Source organism: Microtus ochrogaster, linkage group LG7_11 (assembly GCF_000317375.1).
Source record: "Microtus ochrogaster isolate Prairie Vole_2 linkage group LG7_11, MicOch1.0, whole genome shotgun sequence".
Taxonomy (NCBI): domain Eukaryota; kingdom Metazoa; phylum Chordata; class Mammalia; order Rodentia; family Cricetidae; genus Microtus; species Microtus ochrogaster.
Window position 1 is genome coordinate 10674348 of NC_022032.1, and position 24119 is coordinate 10698466.

At 38.9% G+C, this 24119-nt stretch overlaps 1 protein-coding gene across 1 annotated transcript in view; it reads right to left on the minus strand.

The window, feature by feature from the left end:
* The window catches only part of Tnks (tankyrase), a 158552-nt gene that overhangs the window by 40180 nt on the left and 94253 nt on the right, over positions 1-24119 (minus strand). The window contains exons 6-11 of the mRNA XM_005362522.2: positions 10130-10224; positions 8450-8516; positions 7975-8161; positions 3796-3917; positions 2280-2371; positions 1625-1703 (exon numbers count right to left, since the gene is read on the minus strand). Coding sequence (XP_005362579.1) covers positions 1625-1703; positions 2280-2371; positions 3796-3917; positions 7975-8161; positions 8450-8516; positions 10130-10224 — 642 coding nt within the window. The remainder of the gene's footprint in view (positions 1-1624; positions 1704-2279; positions 2372-3795; positions 3918-7974; positions 8162-8449; positions 8517-10129; positions 10225-24119) is intronic.

Consider the following 24119-nt stretch of genomic DNA (forward strand, 5'->3'; position numbering starts at 1 on the left):
AAAGAAGCCTTTCCTTACTATGATGTAAAATATCATTTAGCTCTAGTAAGAGTATTTTAATTGTTTTTAAAGCCTATTTTTAATTGCGTGTATGTTATGTGTCTCTGTGTGGGAATGTACACATCAGTGAAGGTACCATGGAGGTCAGGAGGTCAAGCTACCTCCTAGGTATCTAGGTATCTCTAGGACCAAGATACCTAGAGCTGGATGTATAGGCAGCTGCAAGTTGCTCAACATGGGGCTATGGATGGAACTCAGATCCTCTCCAAAAGATGAGCCATCTCTCTAGCATCCAAATCCTATGTACAAAGAATTATGATGTAAGGACTGAGAGTCTGGTCACTGCTTATTTGTGATACTTGGTTTCATCTGCTATTATTAGTGGAAGAGATTTCACACACATGTAAAGCCCATTTAAGAAACATATTATTAATTGTTTACTAAATGGTATTGTTTTTACTTGTAATGCTATTATTAATTATACTAAAGTTTTCACTGAAAAATATGACAGCCAAATTTTGTCTTTCCTTATGCTCTTGCAAAACCCACCTAAACACAAAGCAGGAAACATTTATAAATACGTTAGAAGATTGTGTTTTAATATTTTTTAATTATAAAGTTATGATAGGTGGGTATGCTGGTTAGTTTTTTTAGGGGTGGGTCAAGTTAAAAGTTAGAGTCGTCTGGGAAGAAAGACCTTCAGTTAAGACTGGCCTGTGGACAAGTTTGTGGGGCATTTTCCTGACTAATATATTTTTTTTTTTTTAAGAGGGCCCAGGCCATTGTGCATGGTACCACCTGGGGCAAGTAGTTCTGAGCTGTATAAAAGTGTAAGCTGAGCAAGGCACTACAAAAACAAAAGAAAACAAACAAAGAAAAAAAATCAATTCAACCCAACCCAAATAATGTAATTTCCATGTTTTAAAAAGTGTCTATTTTACTTATGTGTATATCTGTGTGGATATATGCCACCTGTGTGTAGGTCCCCCAGAGGATGCTGGATGGGTGGCTGTGAACAGCCTGATGAAGATGCTGGGAACTGAACTCGGGTCTTTTTCATGGTTTTGATATTAAGTGCCCCCATCAAGGCTCATGTCAGGGGTGTGGTTCCCAGACAATGGCACTATTCTGAAAGGTTTGAGAAGATGGGATGTGATTGGATGACATAGATACTGGGGATGGATCGTTTAAGATATCTTACTCCTGGTCCTGTCCTATCTTGCTTTCTGCCTTCAACAAAGTGACCACTATGGCTTTCTGCCCAAGTGCACAGGGCCAACGGACCACTAGAACTAACCCTTCTAAGATCATGAGCAAAATCATTTTTGAGTTGTTTCTGCCAGGTGTCTAATCATGGGGATGAGGAAAGGAACTAATACAAATGGAAAGCTGAATGTATTTCAAAATACAGCAGTCAAGCCAGCTGCCTATTGCTTTCTAGACCAGGAAGAAAGGACAAAGAAACAATTTCTTAGTTAAAAAAAAAATTAAATCAACTTCATTGAACAACCTGTGACTTTAAAGATAAAACCCAGAAACTGTCTTTTCTGAAGAGGAGGAATTTCTTGGGGATTCAAGTATTGAGAGCAGAATAGCTTCCTGCCTCAAGCTGAACTGGGCTTACCTTTGCTCCGTGCTTATGCAGAACTTCCATGACGTCATTATGAGCTCTTTCAGCTGCGACATGCAAAGGGGTCATGAAACTATAGAAAGGAGAAAAAGCGAAGAGAATTTTTTTTTGTTGTTTTTTTAAAGATTTCATTTATTTATTATGTATACAACATTCTGCCTCCATGTATGCCCGCACGCCAGAAGAGGGCGCCAGATCTCATTGCAGATGGTTGTGAACCACTATGTGGCTGCTGGGAATTGAACTCAGGACCTCTGGAAGAGCAGCCAGTGCTCTTAACCGCTGAGCCATCTCTTCAGCCCCGCAAAGAGAATTTTGTAACTTTTTCTGTAACAACAATCAGTAGCTAATGGTTGCTGACAGAGGGGAGTCATTTTCTTTAGTGGTGTAGACACTGCTAAGTTGCCTATGCTCATTCAAGCAACCCTAATTAAACTTAAGTCAGAGAAAACCAAAACCCAAACAAACAGGACAAAAATGAGACATGAATCTAGGAAGGGACTTGTTGGGTAGAAGGGGTTCAGAGTGGGAAGGTGTGGAGTGGGCAATGGTGGGGCTGAAAAGGAGCAAATTACATTACATACATGTATGAAATCGTCCAGTGAAAGAGAAGGAAAACGTTGGTCTGCTCTTTTGTAACTATACTTACTCCTTGTTCTTTTCGTTGACATTGGCTCCTTTCCTAAGTAGCAGTTCTGCCACTTGCTTTCTTTTGGGATGCAAGGAGGCCACAGCGCAGTGCTGTAACACAAACAAAATTCAGCTTAAGAAGAGCAAACTTCTATTTAAACATGAATTCCTGAATGAAATTGCAGCTGGGAGCTATTTGCAACATTGTAATCTCAAAATGCATCATGACATAATGATGCATTTTACTCTATAGAGATGGTCAATATTCCCTTTAAACATATTGGGAACGCAAACTAAGTAAAATTATATTCTCAATTAAGCATTAAAGATACTTCATTTCTTTTTCTTCAGACAATACTACTAAGCATATATTGTATTGAAGGCGTTAGAACAACACTTTTTCAGAGCTGTGGAAATCTATACAAATGACTCAAGCCTTCCCTGGTCTATCAGCCACAGAAGTCAGTGTTTCTTCATTACTCCAACAGGAGGATAAGCTGATCTGCTCAGTCACTGGTGAAAACATGTGACCTTAAAGCAATTTAAAGGAAGCAATACTCTCAGAAACTTCACATTTTATCCTCGTAACTATATAACCTTTTTATTTTGCTCCATTTTACATTGATGACTGTACTAACATTTTAAAAACTAAAACCACTCACAGTTGAGTAGAGTGACTACCCTCGAACAGTAGGACAAGCCCCTCAGGTGCTGGGGATTATACTCTGTGGCTCTTGGTGTCCTGGCCTAGCATCTGGAGACTGAAGTTATTTGAACTGGGTTTGATGGTTTTCAATTTAAGTTGGCTCATTTCAGTTTGGCTAATTTTTTAATGGTTTTCAGCAAAATGGACTAAATGGTCTTTCTGAGCCACACAGGTTTAAGGAAGTTAAATGAAGCATATTTACCAGTCTATGCTATAAAAACCGCATATGCTTAAATTCTGAAGCTGGGGGCCGACACTAACCAGATTAACGCCTGTGCCTTAATGTGTTTAATAACACAAAAATAAGTGTATCTTTCTGAAAGAGTAGGAGGAGGAAATAAAGGATAGTTTTAAAGGTAATTTATACAGTCAGGAACAGAGAGATCAGATGGAACATTTCCTTATATGAACATACTCTGTTATTTGAATGCAATTACACCAGAGGAAAACGCATATATCTATGAAACCCTATTAATTCTAGAGAAAACAGATTTAATATTTATCTAGTAAGCATACTCCTAAAGAGAAGATTCTATCAGATCACACTTTGCATTATAATGAAAGCACTGAGTACAAAAGTAATTTGTCACAATAAGCTTGCGTGAACACAGAGATAAAACAAGTCTATTCATGGCTGAGCAAATATCTAGTCCCTCACTCACAAAGAATCATGACCGAACCAAAGTCAAAAATCAGTGCAACCAACATTAAAATGCAAATTGTTGGCATTCCAGAGAGCAAGCCACTTTCAGGTTTTCGAAACGAAAAGCATTATTTAACGCTGCACCACCGTTACTGACCTAGGGACCTATGGGTAGTGCCATCTTACCAGTGCTGTTTCATGAGACTGTGGCTGCTTGAAGTTGATGATTTCCAAAGCAAGTGTTTTCTTAACTTTCGCCAGGTCTGCTTCTCTGGCTGCTTGCAGTAAAGAATGGCCTTTAAACTCATCTGCCAATGAAATAACAGTTATTAAATAAAAATGGCTATTAAATAAAAATGACAATTTTATAAGTTATAATCAATGCTGGAAATTATAATTTGCAATCCTGTAGGTTTGCACTTGGAAGGCTGAGGCATGAAGATTACAAATTCAAGGCTAGACTGGCCTGCAAAGCGTTTGAGACCAGTTGTGTGAGAATGTCTCAAAAGGCCAGTACACACACAAATACAAAAAACAAACAAACAAACAAAACCCCTCAAAATTGTAAGTAGGAAAATAATTAACTTTGCATTCATCTCGATTTTACTTAAAATAGCGGTATAAAATCATAAAAATATAAGGAATGCAGTACAGGTTAAGGAAAAGTTTTGAACTCTAAATACTCCGAAAGGAGCCTTTTATACTCTCAGAGCTGATGGGGAGTCACACACTAAGGCATGCACTTCAGCAGCCGAATCACTAGTGCACACACACTGGCGTGCTCTGCAGCTCTCCCACACAACACAGACCTTTATAGTCTGTCAAGGAAGATAGGAGGAGCCTACTTTTTTTTTTTCAATTTTTTATTGAGAAAAAGAAAAAAAAAGTTTTCTCTCCCTATCTCCCCTTACCCCCATCCCACCCTGGGGGCCTACTTCTTACACCATATTGTTCTTGCTACTCTTGTTGCCATCAGAATGAAATGCAAGTCAAAGAACAGAAAATGATATTTAGAGAAATAGTCAAAATATTAACAGTACTTATGTCTTGACAGAGAATTGAAATGTTTGAGACCTGCCAGAATTAGAAATTTTTCAAAGAACAATAACTACATAAGAATAATTTTAGATTTTTATTTTCTATTTTACAAATTTGGTTTTATTTTATTAACAAAGCTGAAAAGCATTCTGTGAATGAAGTCTGGTACCAATACGCAACCACTTCAGTTGTTCTAACGTCTGAACCTATGCATCTGCATGATACTGTGCTGTTTCTTCTTTCCTGTGAGGACCCCACCACATTTCCCTCTCTAAAGACAGAGGAATGTACACAGACACCTGTTCAAATACACCACGTGCCTTATGGACCATCAGTCACTCTTGAAGGCCTCGGTTTAGACGCTTTGGACACGTCTTCCAATATATTTGCCTTCCCTGAATGCTTTCATTTAGGGTCACAGCAGTTGTGGTCAGCCTAGAACCCCTGCCATGTTTATCCTTCACTGTCTTATCACGTAGCAAAGTTTGGCACATGGTAGGCTCTCAATAAATATTAGTTGTTATTAATAAGTTGTGGTTAGTTCAGAAAATAAACCATTTTCTAGATGACCTTTTATTTAACATTTCTTTTTTGAAAAAGTGTGTGTTTGTGCTCATGCACGCCACAGGGTATGTATAGCAATCAGAGGACAACTTTTAGGAGTTGATTTTCTTTGTCCAAAGTCTGTTCTGAGGAATCAAACACACATCATCGGGTTTGTGTGGTAATTACTCTTACTGGCTGAATCATCTTGCAGCCCTATTCATGGTTCTTTAACATTTGTAAATTTCCCAATATGAGACTTTAAAATTTCTGGAACAAAACACAAGGTAATATAACTGAGAAGATAAAGTAAACCAGCAAATATCAATAGCAAAATTAGATGTTGTGATTTCAATACTATAAGTAGGGGCTAATAAAGTTAGGGAATCACAGGTAGATGTGTAAAGGGCAGGATCCTGGCAACTACAAAGGAGCAGATACATTCAGAAATGGGAGCAAGCAAACTGTAAAGGTTTGCTAGAATAAGCAGTAGAGAAAATGAAGCTGAAGGCAAGTGACACTGTCTTTAATGAAAAGCATTCTACAAACACCAACATGAAAAGGGCAGTTTGAAGCCGGGCGGTGGTGGCGCACGCCTGTAATCCCAGCACTCGGGAGGCAGAGGCAGGCGGATCTCTGTGAGTTCGAGGCCAGCCTGGTCTACCAAGGGAGTTCCAGGACAGGCTCCAAAGCTACAGAGAAACCCTGTCTCGAAAAACAAAAACAAAAACAAAAACAAAAACAAAAAGAAAAGGGCAGTTTGGCATTTTCCTATCATATAGTGAGAAATTGTGGTGCAAAAGAAAATAACAAATTTATGGAAAATGTAAATATTAACACTGGAGTACTAAGGAAAGCAAGAGTTGTGGCACAGTAATACAAGTAAAGGCATGCTATTTCCTACACAAAATAGTCCTTATCTTTGCTCTTAGAAAAATCATAAGATCTCTGACCATATTGGTTTTGAAATTTAAAATATTTTATTGAGGAATAGTTATGATTAAAAAGCAATAACCCAGGAAGTAGAATGTCTACCAACTATGTAATTCTAAAATTTTAAATGCAAAAGGCTAAATAAGAATTTTTTTGTCAGGCAGTGGTGGCACACGCCTTTAATCCCAGCACTTGGGAGGCAGAGGCAGGTGGATCTCTGTGAGTTTGAGGCCAGCCTGCTCTACAAGAGCTAGTTCCAGGACAGGCTCCAAAGCTACAGAGAAACCCTGTCTTGAAAAAAAACAATAACAAAAAAACAACAAAAAGATTTTAATTTTAAAGTTTTATTTTTATTATTTTTAATTATGTGTGTTTGCGTCCATGTATGGGATGCTCATGGGGACCAGAGATATTGGATCCCCTGGAGCTGAAGTCCTAGTGATTGTGACCACTCCACAGTTGTCAACAGTCCCACATGGGTGCTGAGAACCAAATCTGGGTCCTCTGCATGAGTAGGAAACACTCTGAACGCCTGGACCTTCCACCCTGCCCAGTTCAGGTGTTTGCTTTGAGAACATCAAAGATATACAGTTTAAAAGATGCTAAATCTACTACTAACACTAACATGGAAACCTGTTATTTTTCATCTTTATAAAATGTCTAAAAGTTTGCCTTTCTAAATATATCTCAAGAATAAAATTCAAACTACCTCATTTATTTGGTTTTCCAAAAAGAATAAATAAAATCAAGAAAGGGGATAAGTATGCAGAATAATGTGGTTGTTATGAATAATAATGGCATGGTGTAAGCATTATTTTTTTCTTGTATAATTTCTTCTTTGGGCTGTGTGTGTGGTGTATGTATACCTAAGTATGTATGGAGGCCAGGTGAAGGTGTCCTGATCCTCTGAGGAAGGGGTTCTTCCATGAACCCAGAGCTAGAGCTCACGGTAGCCCTCCCCATGCCTAGGCTGGCAGTCAGAAAGCTGGAGATTGTCCTGTCTCTCTTACAGCTGGGGATTACAGGCACACGTGAAACGTGACTGGCTTGTTATGTGAGGAGGACCAACATTCATTTCCTCATGAATGCACTGCAAGCACTCTTAACCACTGAGCCACCTCTCCAGCCTCCTGTATAATTTTCTTTAAATTCTGTAATCTGAATGCCAACTACAAAGCATTCAGTAGATCCCGGTAGAATCTTATTTAATAAGAACTGCTATTGAGAAGGTTTCAAACAGCTAAGATACTGCTCCCTGTAAAAAGCTATACAAATTTAGGTAAATGTTAAGATCTACAATAGAATAAGACAACCTAATAAAGCAGACTGTCTACACTTCTAATAAGACTCCTAATTTGTAAAAGGGTTGAGAGCAGAAGAAAAGGACAATGACGACATAAGGATAAATATGAGCCATCACATAAACTACAGAAAGTAAATTAGCAAACAGAAAACACAATCCCAAAAAGCCCAAAGCAAAACCAAACCAAACCAAACCAAACCAAACCAAACCAAACCAAACCAAACCAAACCAAACCAAACCAAACCAAACCAGGAACCTTGACAAATTAATTAGAATTGGGCTTAAAAAAACATGTCTGCATACATGTATGTATGGAGTATATATATATGTGTGTTGTTCATATGTTTATAAGTATGTGTAACATACATGTATGTATTAAGGCTCTTGTGGAACACATGAAGCAAAGCATATGATTAGAAATGAATATGATGAACTAGTCCACATGTAAGAAGGGGAGGACATTGGTTAAAACACAGCCTGGTAATGAAGCAGAACTGAGACAGTCTCACTTATGCTAGCAATATTAGGGTTAGGACACAAACACTTACAAGTCAGTCTTTCCCGGAGCTCAGGAGTTGGAGCCATATCAATAGCACTTTTGCCATGGCAGTTGACCAAGGTAGGATCTGCACCATGGCTAAGTAACAAAGAACAGACTTCTACACGGTTCTTGGAAGCAGCTTCATGTAGTGGAGTGAACTGCCACAGATCCATAGCATTAACACAGGCTCCATGCTGAATTAGGAAAAGCCCGACATTAGTAACCATTTCTATGAGGGAAGCAAACTCAGAAAATGAATTTCACTGAAAATTTCAGCTATAACTTTTGGAATGTAAGAGTTTTAAGTACAGCTTTTAAAAAAGTTTAAGTTGAATTTTCAAAGTTTCTAAGCAATGGAGATATTTTTATATTTTATCTTATTGTCCTAAGAATAATACTTGTTAAAAAAAATCCACAAAGTATAAACAACCTATAAAAACAAGAGGCAGGCCAATACTGTTCAATCTTTGGATCTTTCTTACCTTCAGCAGCAGCTCTGTGACCTCATAGTGTCCATACGAGCATGCATTGTGAAGAGGTACAAGTCCGCTAGATGAAAAGAGGAAATTGAAACACTAAAATTCCAAACAATCATCCGATTGTGAACTGCTAAAACAAATCTAATAAACTATTTTTAAAAAGCATTTTAAGAATTTATGGAAAGAACTCAAAGCACAGCTTATATCACACCTTTATTATCTATCTGTGGTCTTTATGCACAATTCATAAAAATAACGAAAACTCCCAATCAGAAGAATTAAAGGAAAGACTGAGGCACTAATAAACAAGTATCAGTATGTAACAGGCATGGTTACTGGCAGGGAACTAATAGTCCTACTTTAGTCCACTGTCGTGATACTTTTCAGAATAAGAAATATCCAAATTATTAAAGCTTCCCTATCAGATTGCCCTTTCTAATTGAGTTTAGAAGCCACTCTTTTCTGGTGTGTGCTTCTCAATGGCTGCCTATTGTACACCATCTGTTTTTAGATATGCACGAGGAAACAGGTTTACAGGGGCACCGGGCACTTGTGCCCCACTCACTCAGGACACATGATTCACAGGAGGCATAAACTTGACAAGCAAGAAAAAGACAGCATGGGAAGGGGCTGACCTGAAATGGATGGATTCTCCTTCTTGTAACTGTCTCAAGTACTGAGTTCATTTCTATGCTTCCTGACGTGAATGTGAGCTGAATGAAAGAAGTCTCTCTCTAGGGCATTTGTTCTTTATGTTGTCAATCACAGAAGTTTAACACCATCTGCCTCACCTGGGCAGAGTCAATTATACTTGGCATCTTAAGGCCAGAGAATGAGAAATGTTAGCTTTTCATATAGGACAGAAAGCAAATGTTCATAGGTTGTTTGAAACTAGAAGGAAACCGGTAATCTTCCAATATTTATCAATTCATAAAAAATGACACTTTGTTCCTAGCCATTACTTTACTAGGCCAATCAGTTTATAATTAATGTAGACCTCTGTGTGATTTCTTTGGGACTTAACGACTGCGGGAACCGGGCAGGACAGAAACGTCAGTCAACATTACTTCCTGTACCAATGTTTATCAAGAGTATCCAGATTGAACTAGTTTAAGTGGATCAAAGAAAAATCCAGCTTAAAAAATAATTACTCATTAGTACAGTTTATTAATAAGAGGAAATCCTCTTAATAGCTACTATGCTAGATAATCACAATTTTCAGTACTTTTAAATCGTTCTGAAATGCAGTTTAAGAGATAAAACTGACTATAATTGTGAAAAATAATTTTAAATAAAATTGCAATAAAATTAAATTGGTGTAACAAATGGTTGTGGGAAGTCTATAGTATATACATAAAATAACATCTGACATCAAGTCAAAGAACATTATTTTTCAATTTATTATTATTCTATGTGTATGGTATTTGCATGTTTATGTACCGGGTGTCCACAGATGCTAAAAGAGGGCACTGAATCCCGTGGAACGGGAGTTAGACATAGGTGTGAGCAACCCTGTGTGTGCTAGGAATGAAACCTAGCCAGTGCTCTTAACTACTAAGCTTTCTCTTTCCAACCCCAGCTGAACATTGTTAATGAGTTAAAACCTTCAGACTATCAAAAGATGAAAACAGCATAATCATCCATCCATGAAATCCTTAAAAGGCAACAAATGGCTGCACCTACCCTTTGTCTTTTGCATGAACATCAGCACCATGCTGGAGAAGCAGCTGAACTATGCGAACTCTGTTGTAGCCTGCTGCCAGGTGTAAAGGAGTAGACTGGAAACGAGAAAGAAGAGCTCGTCATCTCTTCAGGTTTTGGTTTCAAGATGGCCTTGGTCCCCACTCAGTTTATAATTCCCTTTCCAGTGTTATCTGCAATGGCTTTATTCTGGTCTGTCCACATCAAAACTCATGTCACTCATAGTGTATCCAGGTGCTAGGGCCTTCAAGTGAGGGTACTGCTTTTCTCCAGGAAGTGAGTTAGGGCTCTGGAGGCACTGGGCTGATTTCACAAAAAGGAGCTTTTGCGAAGCAAGTCCTGCTTTGGCTTGCTCTCTCGTCCTCTCCCGGTGTGACCTTGCCCTCTCCTCCTGGTCTGCTTCACTTCTCTGTCACACAGTCACTCACTCATTCCTGCCATGATGAAGCAAGGGGTCCTTGCCAGACGCTGGCAACATGCCATCTGAATCTTCCAGTCACAAGAGTTACAAGATGTTTCTTTAAACATCCCTCAGATCAGTTTATAGCAGCATGAGGCTAACAACCTCATCCATGTCCCTACTGAGCCTCAAGGGCTTCAATAATCAAGCTCTCCTGCAAGTCCTGTGTTGCTTCTTCCTTCCTTCCTTCCTTCCTTTCCAGCATGAACCATTCTTGTTATGCTAATTTAAAGTCAGTCCCAATAACTAGATGATGGAGGAAGGTCATTGTTTAAGTAATAAAGAAACTGCTTGGCCTCATAGGTTAAAACATAGGTGGGAGGAGTAAACAGAACAGAATGCTGGGAGGAAGAGGAAGTGAGCTCAGACTCGACAGCTCTGCTCTCTGGAGCAGACACCTCAGAGAGACGCCATGCTCCCCTCTCCTGGGAAGATGTGATAGCTCTGCTCTCTGGGACACATGCGATGAAGCTCCGACCCAGGATGGACGTAGGCTAGAATCTCCCTGGTAAGCCACCTTGTGGGCTACACAGGAAATGGGCTAGTTCAGGTGTGAGAGTTAGCCTAGAAGAGGCTAGATAGAAATGGGCCAACCAGTGTTTAAATGAATACAGTTTGTGTGTTGTTATTTCGGGCATAAGCTAGCAGGCGGCCAGGGTACCAGGGACGCAGCCCCACTGCTCCTATTACTACAACTGGACACATAAAGACCTGACTTTCAAACTTTGATGGAAAAGACTGAGCGGCATCCATGAAGAGCTATTTGAAGACACTCTAGTGGAACCCAAAAAGACAGCACACTTCACCATTCCTTATGGCTTCTAGCAGTAAGGTAAAACTCCACTGTTCCATTGGCTGCCCACTATACACAGCTTCTGAATCAGGAAGCTTCCTCCAGAGACAGTCCTACTATGGAAGACTGCTCAGTAAGCTAGCAAACTGTTATTTGGCAAACCTGACATTTAATATTTTATGGAAAAGGTAGTAATTTAATTGACTATGAGCAAAAACGATTTTCCTTTTTTTTGTTTTTTTTTTCAGTATAAATCAAAAGGCTTTATTTCATATTAAAAAATAAATAACAGAAAACTATACGGGTTTATAAGTCAGGCTGGGTGGAGGGGCTTCACTGGGAAGGGGAGAGGGTGTGGTCAGAGCTTGGCTCAAGGGCGTGGCCTAAGGAGGCACAATCTGGCCTCAAACTCGTGATCCTGCTGCCTCTGCCTCCTTCAGCAAATCCTACCGGCCTGCGCCACCACAACCGGCTCGATTTTCCTTTTTTATAATGCTCTTTACTCAACTTTATTTGCTCATAGTTGACTCAATACTTCCCATTTCCAAAAATAAACAAATTTCTAAATAACAATATATACACTTATTTTAAATGTTTATGCAAACAGTCAAAATGTAAGAAAAATCAGTTTCCTACCTCTCAGATTTTTAAAAAATTCTTTGAGTAAAATTATATTTTGAAAGTAGTAATATGCTTAGTTTACAAATAGTTGAAACAGTTATGAAGCTCAGATAAATGAGGAGGCTGTGTAATTGATCAGGTTAAAAAAATAAGAGGATGCCTGATATAAACTGTGAAAAAATAGAGTTAAGGAATTTCAAAAGTTTTTACAAATTGCTAACACTGGTACCTTGACTCAGGAAGACAGTGAAAAAAATGCCAGTGTCCAGTTTGGAAAGAACCATTAGAGAAGGAAGCAGAGCCAAAGTGGCGATGGACAGAACTGGGGGCTAAGGTTATTGAATTTATAAGGCTCCCACATGTTACGGTGTCATTTTATGATATGCTTTGAATGTGGATAGCATCATTTTCATCAGCTGACACCTGCACTGGTGCAAGGAGAATGAGCTGAGCACAGGCATGCATGCATTCCGTCTGCAGTGTAGATGTGACCAGCCGCTGTTTCAAACTCCCACCACCCTGACTTCATAACGATGGTCTGTACCCTGGAACTGTGAGCTAAATGAACCCCTTTCTCACCAATGTTGCACTTGTCAGGCTATGTTATAGCAACAGGAACTCAAACTAAGATGGTCATGACCCTGACATTTAACCATGGGCAGTGTGGTATTCGATGTATTTTCCAGGGAAGACTGAAGCCATAGCTATGAAGCTCTGGTGCAAGTCACCAGAGAGTCGTCTAATTCATAATGCATATACAGGGCTTTTATTTTCTTTAAGATGAAAATTCAGTGTGGCTGATATAAATCCCCTGTAATTTCTCAAGCAATGGTGACCAACTTGTTTTGGTCTGTCCAGGACATTTCCTGGCTCCAGGAAACTCACTGTTGTCAGGACTCCAGGCAGATTTAATACTGGTCAAATTTTTTAGTGTTAAGAGTTATCAAAGTCAGAAAGAGTTTGTTTGTGTATGTGTGTGTGTGCGCGTGTATACACACGTGTGCATCCTTACATGCATGTGCATTCCCAGGAAGACCTAGTACTTTAGTACACTAGAAGACTACTACGAAGAGTTAGTTCAAGACAATGAAGGCTACCCGTTTTGTCATCTACTGCCTTATTTCTGCCAGGCACGGCCTCTCTTAGCTCCATATACTTCACAATATAGGATGCTATTTAAGTTCTTCCTCCAGATTCTTGCTCTACAGTTTCAACTACAAAATGATTCTGTGAAATAGTTTCATAATTTTTCAACATACAAATACGAAACTTCTTCACTAAAAACAAGTTTAGAGAAATTATTAAACACCAATGCATTCATTTCCCATATTTTAAGTCACTAGTTAATATGACATTGTTCCATGAACTTCTGTCATCTCTCTTGACTACATCTCTTCCCTACCTCCAAAAGTATTCTAAAAGCAAATTCTTTCAGACTTCCAAGTTACTATCAAACCCAACAAAATAGATCTCATAATCCAATGTTGATGTCAATATCCCGCTTTTATGGATGTTCCTATAAAACTACAACAATCAAGGTTAATATAATTGGTTACTGTGTCTTGTAAATTTCTCAAATTCAAAACAGTTTTCATGCACCCTGATGAAATACAAATTCCAATGGTCTTAATAATAAAAACCCAGAGTCAGCTATGAGGGGCTGAAAGTTGAGAGATCAGAGAAGCAGTGTAGCCAGCCACTAGAAAGACCTTTGACCTCTACTGAATCCTCAGACTGAAGGGATGATCCTTATTTTAGACAAAACAGGGGGAGAGAGGAATATAAGGTAGGAGGAAACAGGAGCTCAGATGTAGTTTGAGGTTTTGTAGAGATAGCATTTAGTCCGAGGATTTGTAGAGACAGGATCACCCCTTTGGTCTGAGCACTGGTGGAGGTAAGAACTCTCTACTGGGTGGCTACACTGCTTCTCTGATATTTCACCTTTCATCTCCTAATATCTGTTTCCGTGTTTTTATTATTAAGACCAATTAGAATTCGTGCTACACCCTGATTTTTGCTGTTGTTAAAATAGTGCTCCACTGAAGAAAATGCCTTTAGCTTGTCTCCTTCCTAAAGTAACTAGCTTGTGGTTACACCTATGTTGCTTATAAACTGGGACTTCACTTTCTTCCTTCAAATGAACATCTAACTTTTCTCCCCATTACTACACAGTTTACAGAGAACCAGCACCTCTCCCCTATTACTACACAAGTACCCCAGTAGGGGACAGAGTAAGGCTAAGTATTTCTGTTAGTGGCAAGACTGTTAAGTGTGTCCTCAGTTTTGCAACCATATTTCTATCAATCTATGAGTCTAGATACTGTCTTACTTTTAAACTCTGTCTTAGAAAAGCTGCATATAAATATAAACAAACACAAAGCCTAAAAATTCAACTTTTTTGATCTATAAAAACCATGCCTTTCTTTAAGTATGGCTTCTAATGTGAAAATATTAAGTATTTTCTCAATTTTAACTGGTCTCAAATTATCAGTTTCTTTATATGAATCATTCTCTTCAGGGTAGAACCGCTTTAAATGTACAGATTAACATAATCTCTCCAAAAATGCAAGCAGAGAGGAAACCATGCTTGTGCTCCTCTGCAGGCCAGCAAGCCCCTTTCCCAGAGGAGTCACAGGTACAGCTGCTCAAGGGTTCTTGGAGCTTTCCTGTGTCCATGATGGTGTGTTTGCTCTTCCTAGAGTCCGTCTAGTTGCTGCTTTTGTCACACCAATAGGACCGCATTATAGCCTGCGATTTGACTTTTTTTCTTTCTAATGCTATCATAGAAAAGTCTGTCTTATTCTTTGTAATGGCTATACAGTATTTCTATTGTGTGGCTGTACCATGATTATTTACTCACTGCCTATAAATGAGTATTTGAGTATTTCAATTCTTGCTCTATTTTATCAAAGTCTATCTTATTTGGACCTATTATTTGGTTAAAATAGATTTGTGTTTCCCTGATACAAATACAATACTACACCAGCCATTAAGTCAAAACTCCTAGGTATACACAATAAACAAAATCAGAGCTTTATTACATTATGATCAACAGAGACATGATTAATCTCCTATAACGGAACGCTTTAAGCTCTTTGAGACACGGATACTTAGATGAGAATCCAAACAAATGAAAAGCCAGAAAATCAATATGGGCATCATCCCTAGAAATAAGTGCATCTTGTTTCTGAGCCCTGACTTTTAAGTAGTATAATTATGAGGGTCAGCATCCTTGAAGTTTCTGAACTCTTTTTACACAGTGTGTGTGTATCAACTGACTAATAGAGTAAGTGCCTGGGTTTGAAACTACTATTACCATCTTAGAGCAGATGAAGAAGCTGGGGAGCAGGGAGATAACAGAGAGAGGAGGACCAAATCCAGGAAGGGTGACATCATTCTCATTCTGCATTCCTTATTTTCCATTGACTAAAAGCTCAGACTCACAGACTGATCTTCAGAAACAGACTGGTGTGGCCGAGAAGAAAGTATCTGTGGCAAGGAGCTCATTGGTTCCAAGCATTGCCAGCACTCCTCAGATTGTAACAAAGAACTACATACTCCAATAGTGAGCCCATACCATTAGAATGAGCAGCCCAGAAATGTTGGGCTTCTTCATAATAAAAGCTGCCTAGAAGTACAACCCCAGGAAGAAGGAAATGAACGTAGACAGCAAGTTTTATTCTGCTTTCTTCCCACATGCTGCTGAATCCCCAGAAAGATGGGCACTTGCTTTCTTCAAGTAAGCCCCCTTCAACTACTTGCAGAACAACTTCCTGGCTACTCTTGGTCAGTATCTCTTCTCAGATACCCCAAATAGGTGCTAAATCTGGAATCAAACTGAGTTTTCAGCCAGGAAGACCTCTAAATAAAACAAACAAACAAACAAACAACAACAACAACAAAAATCTCTCATAGCCAGGTGGTGGAAGCACATGCCTTTAATGCCAGCACTCTGGAGGCAGAGGCAGGTGGATCTCTGTGAGTTCCAGGTCAGCCAGGGCTATATAGAGAAACTATCTTGAATGAAGAGCAGAAGGAGGGAGAACATGAGCAAGGAAGTCAAGACCACGAGGGGGACACCCACCCACGGAGACAGTGGGGCTGATCTATTGGGAGCTCACCAAGGCCAGCTGGACTGTGACTGAAAAAGCATGGGATAAAACATGAACATGGTGGACAATGAGGGCTGCTAGAAGCCAAGGACAATGGCACTGGGTTTTGATCCTACTGCATGTACTGGCTTTGTGGGAGCCTAGCCTGTTTGGATGCTCACCTTCCTAGACCTGGATGGAGGGAGGAGGACCTTGGACTTCCCACAGGGCAGGGAGCCCTGACTGCTCTTTGGACTGGAGAGGGAGGGGGAGGGAAGTGGAGAGAGGGAGAGGAGGCGGAAATTTTTAATAAAAAAAATGAAAAGTGAAAGAAAAACTGAAACAACAAAATTCACTTAAGCACGACCTGTTGACATTATTCCCAGAAAAGGTTTCCGCTCTGCACTGAGAGGCTATTATGAGAATCAGTATCCTTGAAGTTTCTGAACTCTTTTTATAAAGTGTGTGGCTAGGTCAGCTGTCACTTGAAGCCTATTCCTAAGATTTTGTGATTCTAGACAGATTCCATGAAGAAATTAAGTGGGGTGACCTGAGTCTGAAGATTCTAGAAGTATTCCATCAAGGAAGATAGAGGACTAACTGGTAGTTTATAGCCTCAAAGAAGATGTTCTTCCAAAATAACAGACTCGTCAACAGGAAAACATACAAATATCTGAATTCAAAGTTACAGACCTTATGAGATACTTTATAAAACAACTATTCTACATTTCAACTAGCTTAAATTAAAAGTCAGTCCTGGGGCTACAAAGCCTGCAATCCCAGCTATTCGAGAGGCAGGAAGATTGCAAGTTCAAGGCCAGCCTAAGTAACTTAGACCCCCATCTCAAAATAAAAAGAGAGCTGTGGCTGTATCTGTGGTAGAGCACTTGCCTAGTATGAAGAGGGCCCTAGATTCAAACCCCAGTAATGTCAGAAAAGTAATTTAAAAAATATTTTTAAAGTGAAACTATAAAACCTGTATTTTATATGTATTACAAAGATAAAGATAAAAGAAATGAGTAGGGAACCCCTGGGACAACAGAGCTCTAAATGCCAACTTAATTCAATTTGAACTCAACATCACTGTTGTAGAAATCCCAAGGAGATTCTTCAGCCAGCAACCAATTTGAGTTTCTCTTTTTAACCTCAGTCCAGAATCAGCCAAAGAAGTCCAGTATGTGAATGGAAAGCTTTTAGCATCTTCTTACAGGGTGTGTGGGAGGAAAAAAAACGATACGCTTAAGCATTCTCAAGGCACAGCTCTAGCTCTTCGGGTCTAGTGAGAAACAGTTGGCAAGCCAGGCTTGCTAGTTTGATTGAACCTTGGTATTTTGTGTTTTAAGGAGAAAAATCTTCATACTATCTAGCTCCTATAAAAATCTTTCTACTCTTACTTCATACTTGAGTGGATATGTTGGGGTAGGTTCAACCTTTCCCCCTTTGTGGTGCTAGGAACTGAACTCATAGTGTTACACAAGCTAGACAAGTGCTGACAAGACATAGCCTTGGCTGTCAATTTCCTTTGGCAATTAATGTTTGCAACTTAGGTATTCAGACCTAAACAGAAAACATTTTAAGCAACAGGGGGTGAGGGAGGCTGCACAGTGAAGAGTGCTTGTTGCTCTTCCAGGACCCTAGTTCAGTTCCTAGCACATCGGGTGGCCCAAAATCTCCTTTAATTAATTACCAATTAATTAATATCCTTTAATTTAATTAATCCCCAGGCCCAGCTCCTGAGGATCCAATTCCCTCTTCTGGCCTCCACAAGTGCCTGTACATACAAGGTACACATATATACATAAATAAGAATAAAAATAAATCTCACAAAAGGCTATAGATAATTTACAATAGACAGACAACAAATTTAAAAAGACAAATTCAAATTGCAACTACTGGTGACCTACGAGGACAGAGGGACGACTTCCTTTACAGCAGCCATGTAGGTAGTCATTACTGGTGACCTGTGAGGACACAGAGGGACGACTTCCTTTGCACCAGCAGTGCAAGTCATGGTAAGTGGATGCCAGGTAATTGGGTGCTTCCATGAGCTGTTGTGAAGATGTAAAAAGCCTCCAGGATAGTGGAGATATGCTGCTACCTCTGTTGTGATTTGATGTCTGTGCTATTCTGGGACCTATTCACATGGTCAGTGCAGCAGCAAAGGTAGAGGCCCCCAGCTGTCCTTAATTACAGCCTTCTCATCACCCATGGCCAGCAGGCACTAAACCCCACATAAAGGCAGTTTATTTCCTCTGGTGTTTTTAGAGTAGTGTATTAGTATTAGAGTATTAGTAGCTGCAATACAAAAATTAAGTCAGAGTTACAAAAGGAAAATACATTTAGAATTAGTCTGCTTTCAGTATTACTTCAATATTCAGTATTTCAACTGTTTATACTTGTTATTTATAGTTTTGAGTCTTACTACCACAGAAACACATTTTTTCCTAGTTATTGAAAACATCCTTTAAAAAGGTGTATTGGCCAGGTAGTAGTAGTGAACGCCTTTAACCCTGACACTCCGAGGGCAGAGGCAGGTGGATCTCTGTGAGTTTAAGGCCACCTTGGTCTACAGAGTAAGCTCTAGGATAGGCTCTAAAGCTACACAGAGAAACTGTACCCACCAAAAAAAATCCAAAACCAAACAAAAAAATAAGCAAACAAATAAATTGTGTATTATAAATATTTTCTATACTTTTAGAAATTTGTCATTAAAATTTTAATATAAAAGATTGAGGATATGAATATTCATGCAAAAAAATGTAGAAGCCGGCTGGGCGGTGGTGGTGCATGCCTTTAATCCCAGCACTCAGGAGGCAGAGGCAGGCGGATCTCTGTGAGTTCAAGGCCAGCCTGGTCTACAAGAGCTAGTTCCAGGACAGGCACCAAAGCTACAGAGAAACCCTGTCTCGAAAAAACAAAACAAAACAAAACAAAACCAACAACAACAAAAAAGGTAGAAGCCTTTTTGAAAAATTATTCATGATAAAATGGGCACAGATGTTAAAAAACAGGTCATGTTGACTACCTATAACCTCTTTAAATTCCTGTGTTGAAGGCCACTCCTAAAGTGACAGGAAGTAATAAGGTTTCACTGAAGTCTAGGGTAGGGATCTGTGAAGGGACTTTTGTCCTAAGAAGAGGTAAGAGACTGTTTTTAGCTGATGTGAGCAACTGGTGAGAATGCATCCAGGAGGACTCTCATTGCAGTAAAACATGTTTGCACCCCAAATTAATGAAGATCAGATATGATTGGGGGGACACCTCCTAATAATCTTGACTACAGGACCGGTGAGTTTTATGCTGGTCCCTCTACTATGGGAACATCTCTGAGACTGGATGAGACATGACAAATTTGTTGGTTAAAGAGTCCTCATGACTTATTATTACATGTCATCCTTTCACTGGGCATGGACAGAGGTTTGGTTATACAGTTCAAATAAACTTCTAAAGTTAACAGATACCTTTTACCTGCTCAAACATAAAACAAAACAAAAAATCATCTTTACCTGACTTGTGGACACTACACATTCCATACTTGTGATATTCATACATATACGTTCAAAAGATTGCATGTTTTCAGAAAAAAAGAAAGAAAACAGACACCAATGAAGAGAGTGACCCAGGTGATCCAGCCTCTCAGAGTGCCTCTATTGTAGTTTCCTTATGATTCTGCATTCAGAACAACTTCAAAGCTGCTAGCTGAGCTGGTCAAGCCTCACAGACTACTCCAGCCAGGACTTCAAAGAAGCCCAACACTTTTCCATTATATAGAGACTAGACAACAAACAATACAGGTAGCTCTCCCAGAACTTGACCATTATTTCAGTTTTTTCAGGGTCCCTTAGAGATGCCCTCACCAAGACAACAGGAAGCAGTAGAGAAAACACAATGTCAACATTCCCAAGAGCTAGGGTGGGTGGTTTTTATGTTGTTTGGTGAATTTTGGATGTGTGTCATTGTTTAGGTGGATTGGTTGCAAGTTGGTATTGGTCATAGTCAGAAAGGAAACTAAACAAAGAAGATTGAATTCAGGGATCTCGTTCTGAAAAGAAAAAGAGGGATATAAAATGATAAGATAAAGAGTAGGTTATTGAATCTACTTTTAAAATAAAAACAACTACAAGTCTAAAATATTTTATATTAGTATGGGTTTTTATGTTTGTTTGTTTGTTTGTTTGTTTGTTTTTGAGACAGGGTTTCTCTGTAGCTTTGAAGCCTGTCCTGGAACTAGCTCTTATAGACCAGGCGGGCCTTGAACTCACAGATATCTGCCTGCCTCTGCCTCCTGAGTGCTGGGATTAATTAAATCCACCACTGTGCGCCACCACTGCCCAGCTTAGTATAAAGTTTTGTATACTGATACAAATTTAAGGTTATTTTGCTATACTGTATATGTTTCTACTTTTGTTTAGGTATTGTACCTATGCTGCTCATTTAAAAATGTAATGTAAAGGTTTAGTCCTTTATTATTGAGGATAATAAAGAAATACAGATTAGTAGTCAGTTATCTAACAATCTGTATATTTTCAAGGTCAAACATATATTTTAGATAGACAGAAGGTCTTCAAACACTTCAGAGACCTCAGAATATAGCACTTAAGATGTTTTAATAATCTAAGACTTTTCATGATAGTAAGACATGTCTGCTCCTGGCAGCACCAATTTACTTCAAAAAAGAATGCTGGGCATATAGAGTTTGTTTTTATTGTGGCAAAGTTAGCCACTGGGCAATAACTGCCCTTACCCTGACTGATGATAATATTCTGTCCAAACTGGATAAGCAGGACACAAAAGAAGGCGAGTGCCGAACTTTACAAAGACAAGGTAGGACAGTCCTTCAAAATTTTTTTGCTTCACAAAAGTCTGTCAGATATTCTAGGCCTGTAGGCCAAAGATGGATGACCCAATGTTGTAGCAGAACCTTGGGTGACTGTCCAGGCAACCAGCTGTCTGTCATTTCAATAGTTTTAGAAGTTGTTTGCTCTGCACTTCCTGTTTACTCAGGTAATACTTTATCCTTCTCAGGTCTCTGATGGGGATTGAAGACTAGATAGTTATAAAGTTTTTCTTGTTACCAAATAAAGAAAAAACTTACAAAAATATGTAAAGTTTATAGGTTGAGAACATAAAATCTTAAGTTATTTATCTAAGAAGATATTTCTAGGTCTAAAAAGGTATTTTTAGGATGGTACTACAAGTTATCATAGAAAATGGTTTAGGTATAAACTTTGGACTCATCAAGATAAGATAGATAATAGAGAAATTTTTCCAAATTTGACAAATACAAATGGAATGGACATTGTAAATGTTAATTCTTACTACATAATTGTTCTTATTTATATAATTGTACTATTAGAGTTAAAACCTTTCCCTTTATTTAGACAAAAAGGGGGAAATGTGGGATATTTGTTCACTGTGTGTAAATGTATTGCTGTGATTTGTGTAATAAAAAGATGAATGGCCAATAGCAAGGCAGAAGGTATAGGCAGGACTTCTGGACAGAGAGAGAACTCTGGGAAGAAGGCTAAGTTGCCAGCCAGATGTGGAGGAAGCAGCATGGGTAATGACAGAGAGATGAGGTAATAAGTCACACAATAGACCATAGATTGGTATAAATGGGCTAACTTAAGTTATAAGAGCTAGTGGGACTAGCTTAAGCTAAGGCTGAGCAGCTTTCATAATTAATAAGTCTTTGTATGGTATTTGTGGTTTTGTGGTGGACAAGAAACTAGTAGTACAAGAACATCAGTCAATTTCTCTACAGGGTGGCTCAACACAGCATGACTAGGCAGCCCTCTTTGTCTCAACTTTAAAAAAAGAAAAAGAAGTGAGGTTTGATAGCACACACCTTCAATCCAAGCATTAGAGAGGCAGAGGCAGGCAGATCTCTGTCATAAGCTAGTCTGTAGTTTCAGGTCAATCCCAGAATAACGATGAGACAATAGGTTTACACTACAGCTTCCACAACAAAATTCTTTTTTCTTGTTCTGTTTGATTTTTCGTTTAAATTTTGTTTTGGGAGGAGGTTGCAAGAGGGTGGATTCGAAGGGACAAGATAAGTGGGATTGGAATGCATTATGTGAAATGCACAAAGAATCAATAAAAGTTTTTTAAAAATCACCTTGAAATCACCAACCCATTTGCTATTCTATTATTACTTCACTGTGCTCTTTTCTGTCTTATAAAAATTCTTTTCTTCAGTTTTTGAGACAGGATTTCATTATGAAGTCCAGGCTGTCCTTGCTAATTTTCAATCTCCCTGCTTCAGCTTCCCCAAGTTGCTGAGAGAACAGGCATATACCATAGCGTGCAACTTTAAATGTATAGGTGGTTTTGTCTTTTGGTAAAAATGAAAGCAAAGTACAAGATAAAGCAGAAAGAGCCTTACTGTGTGTCAGAATTTTCCCAACTCTAAAGGCTAGACAGACAGACAAAGGGGAAATCAAAATATTAACCACTCACATTACTTAACTAGATTGGCATCAAGTCACAGCAATGAAATACAAGACTGAAAACCCCACATACAGCATTAAGAATACTAAATCTAACCCACTACACATCTCTAAGTGATTCTCCACCCACAGTGACTGTTTAAGGAACATTTCTTTCTAAAACTATTTGTGAATTTACATTGTTATGGGCCTTCGAAACATACAAAACCAAGAAGTGTAGTAAAACCAAGACAGAAACCAGTTCAGCATTAGCAGTCTTTTGGAAAGCCTTTACAAACAGAATTTGGTTCTATGACCTGCTCTAATATAAAAGCCATACTGTAGCACAGAAAAAGAAACCTTTTATCTTTTTATAACGCAAAACCAAGTTCCCTCATTCTAGTAAACATATGAAAATGTCTTAGAAAATATACCAAATATCTGAGAAACTTGTACTTTATCAGCCTGGATTGGCTCCTATGTTTTCTTGATATCTACTGCAAGAAAGCAAACAACACTGTCATAACTAGAGGATGACACCAGTCCCCACCAGCACAGAGAACACGCTTGTGTCTTAACAGAACTGATGCATGCTAGTTAGTAAGAACCACTCCGCGCCACAAATGAGCATAAAAATCTAGACATAAACATTACCAGCTTTAATGGCAATTCTATTTGTGATCTGCATACAGATGACAAGTTTGAATGATTCCTTCTAACATATTAACATGTTATATGCAATAAGCCCTAATAAATACCTATTTTTCTTGTTACCTGATTTAAATCGAAAAAAGAAACCCTGATAATCTATAAGCATGTGTGCATTATTTTAGAATATTACTGTAATATTTAAGTAGAAATCCTTCATTATGATATGAAAACAATATAGTTCCTCCTCATGTTGTAACTATCTGGAAATCAACAGAATATAAAGTAAGACTAACAGAAAACATACAATCTCTCACTCACATCCTATAGATTTAATTTTCAAAAAGGCAAGGGAAGAGACGATTTTCTCATTCGGGGTTTGTCAGAGAATCAGACTAATAACTCTAAAGCTGATGCTAGATGCCAAGCTTGATTCAAGCAAAATACAAAAGACACAGAACAGTAGGAGGCAGACATGTAAGCATAAGCGGAATGGAAGTCTACAGCAAAACCATATGGCTAATGCAGAGAAAGCCATGGAACTGGAAAAGTGCACTGGTTCCAGTTCTAAAGAAGTGAGTGTACACCCACAATAGAGAAGAAATGGAGCTGTCCAGTGTAAGGGCTGAGGACTGGGGATGAAACTGGGATAGGATGGCTACTTCATCTCCTGCTGTATAGTTAATTGCCCATCAATGTCCCAGTACTAAAATGGTTATGGAGAACTCAAGGAGCTCAAGGAAGCCACAGTCGCATTTGCTACAGAAGAGAAAGCTTCCACTCATACAGTAAGAGAAGTACTTCTACCTACTGAGATGATCCAAATAAAATATGCAGCTCAAAGTACTCATGGGGTTAAAATCCCAAAACCAGAGAGAGAGAGAGAGAGAGAGAGAGAGAGAGAGAGAGAGAGAGAGAGAGAGAGAGA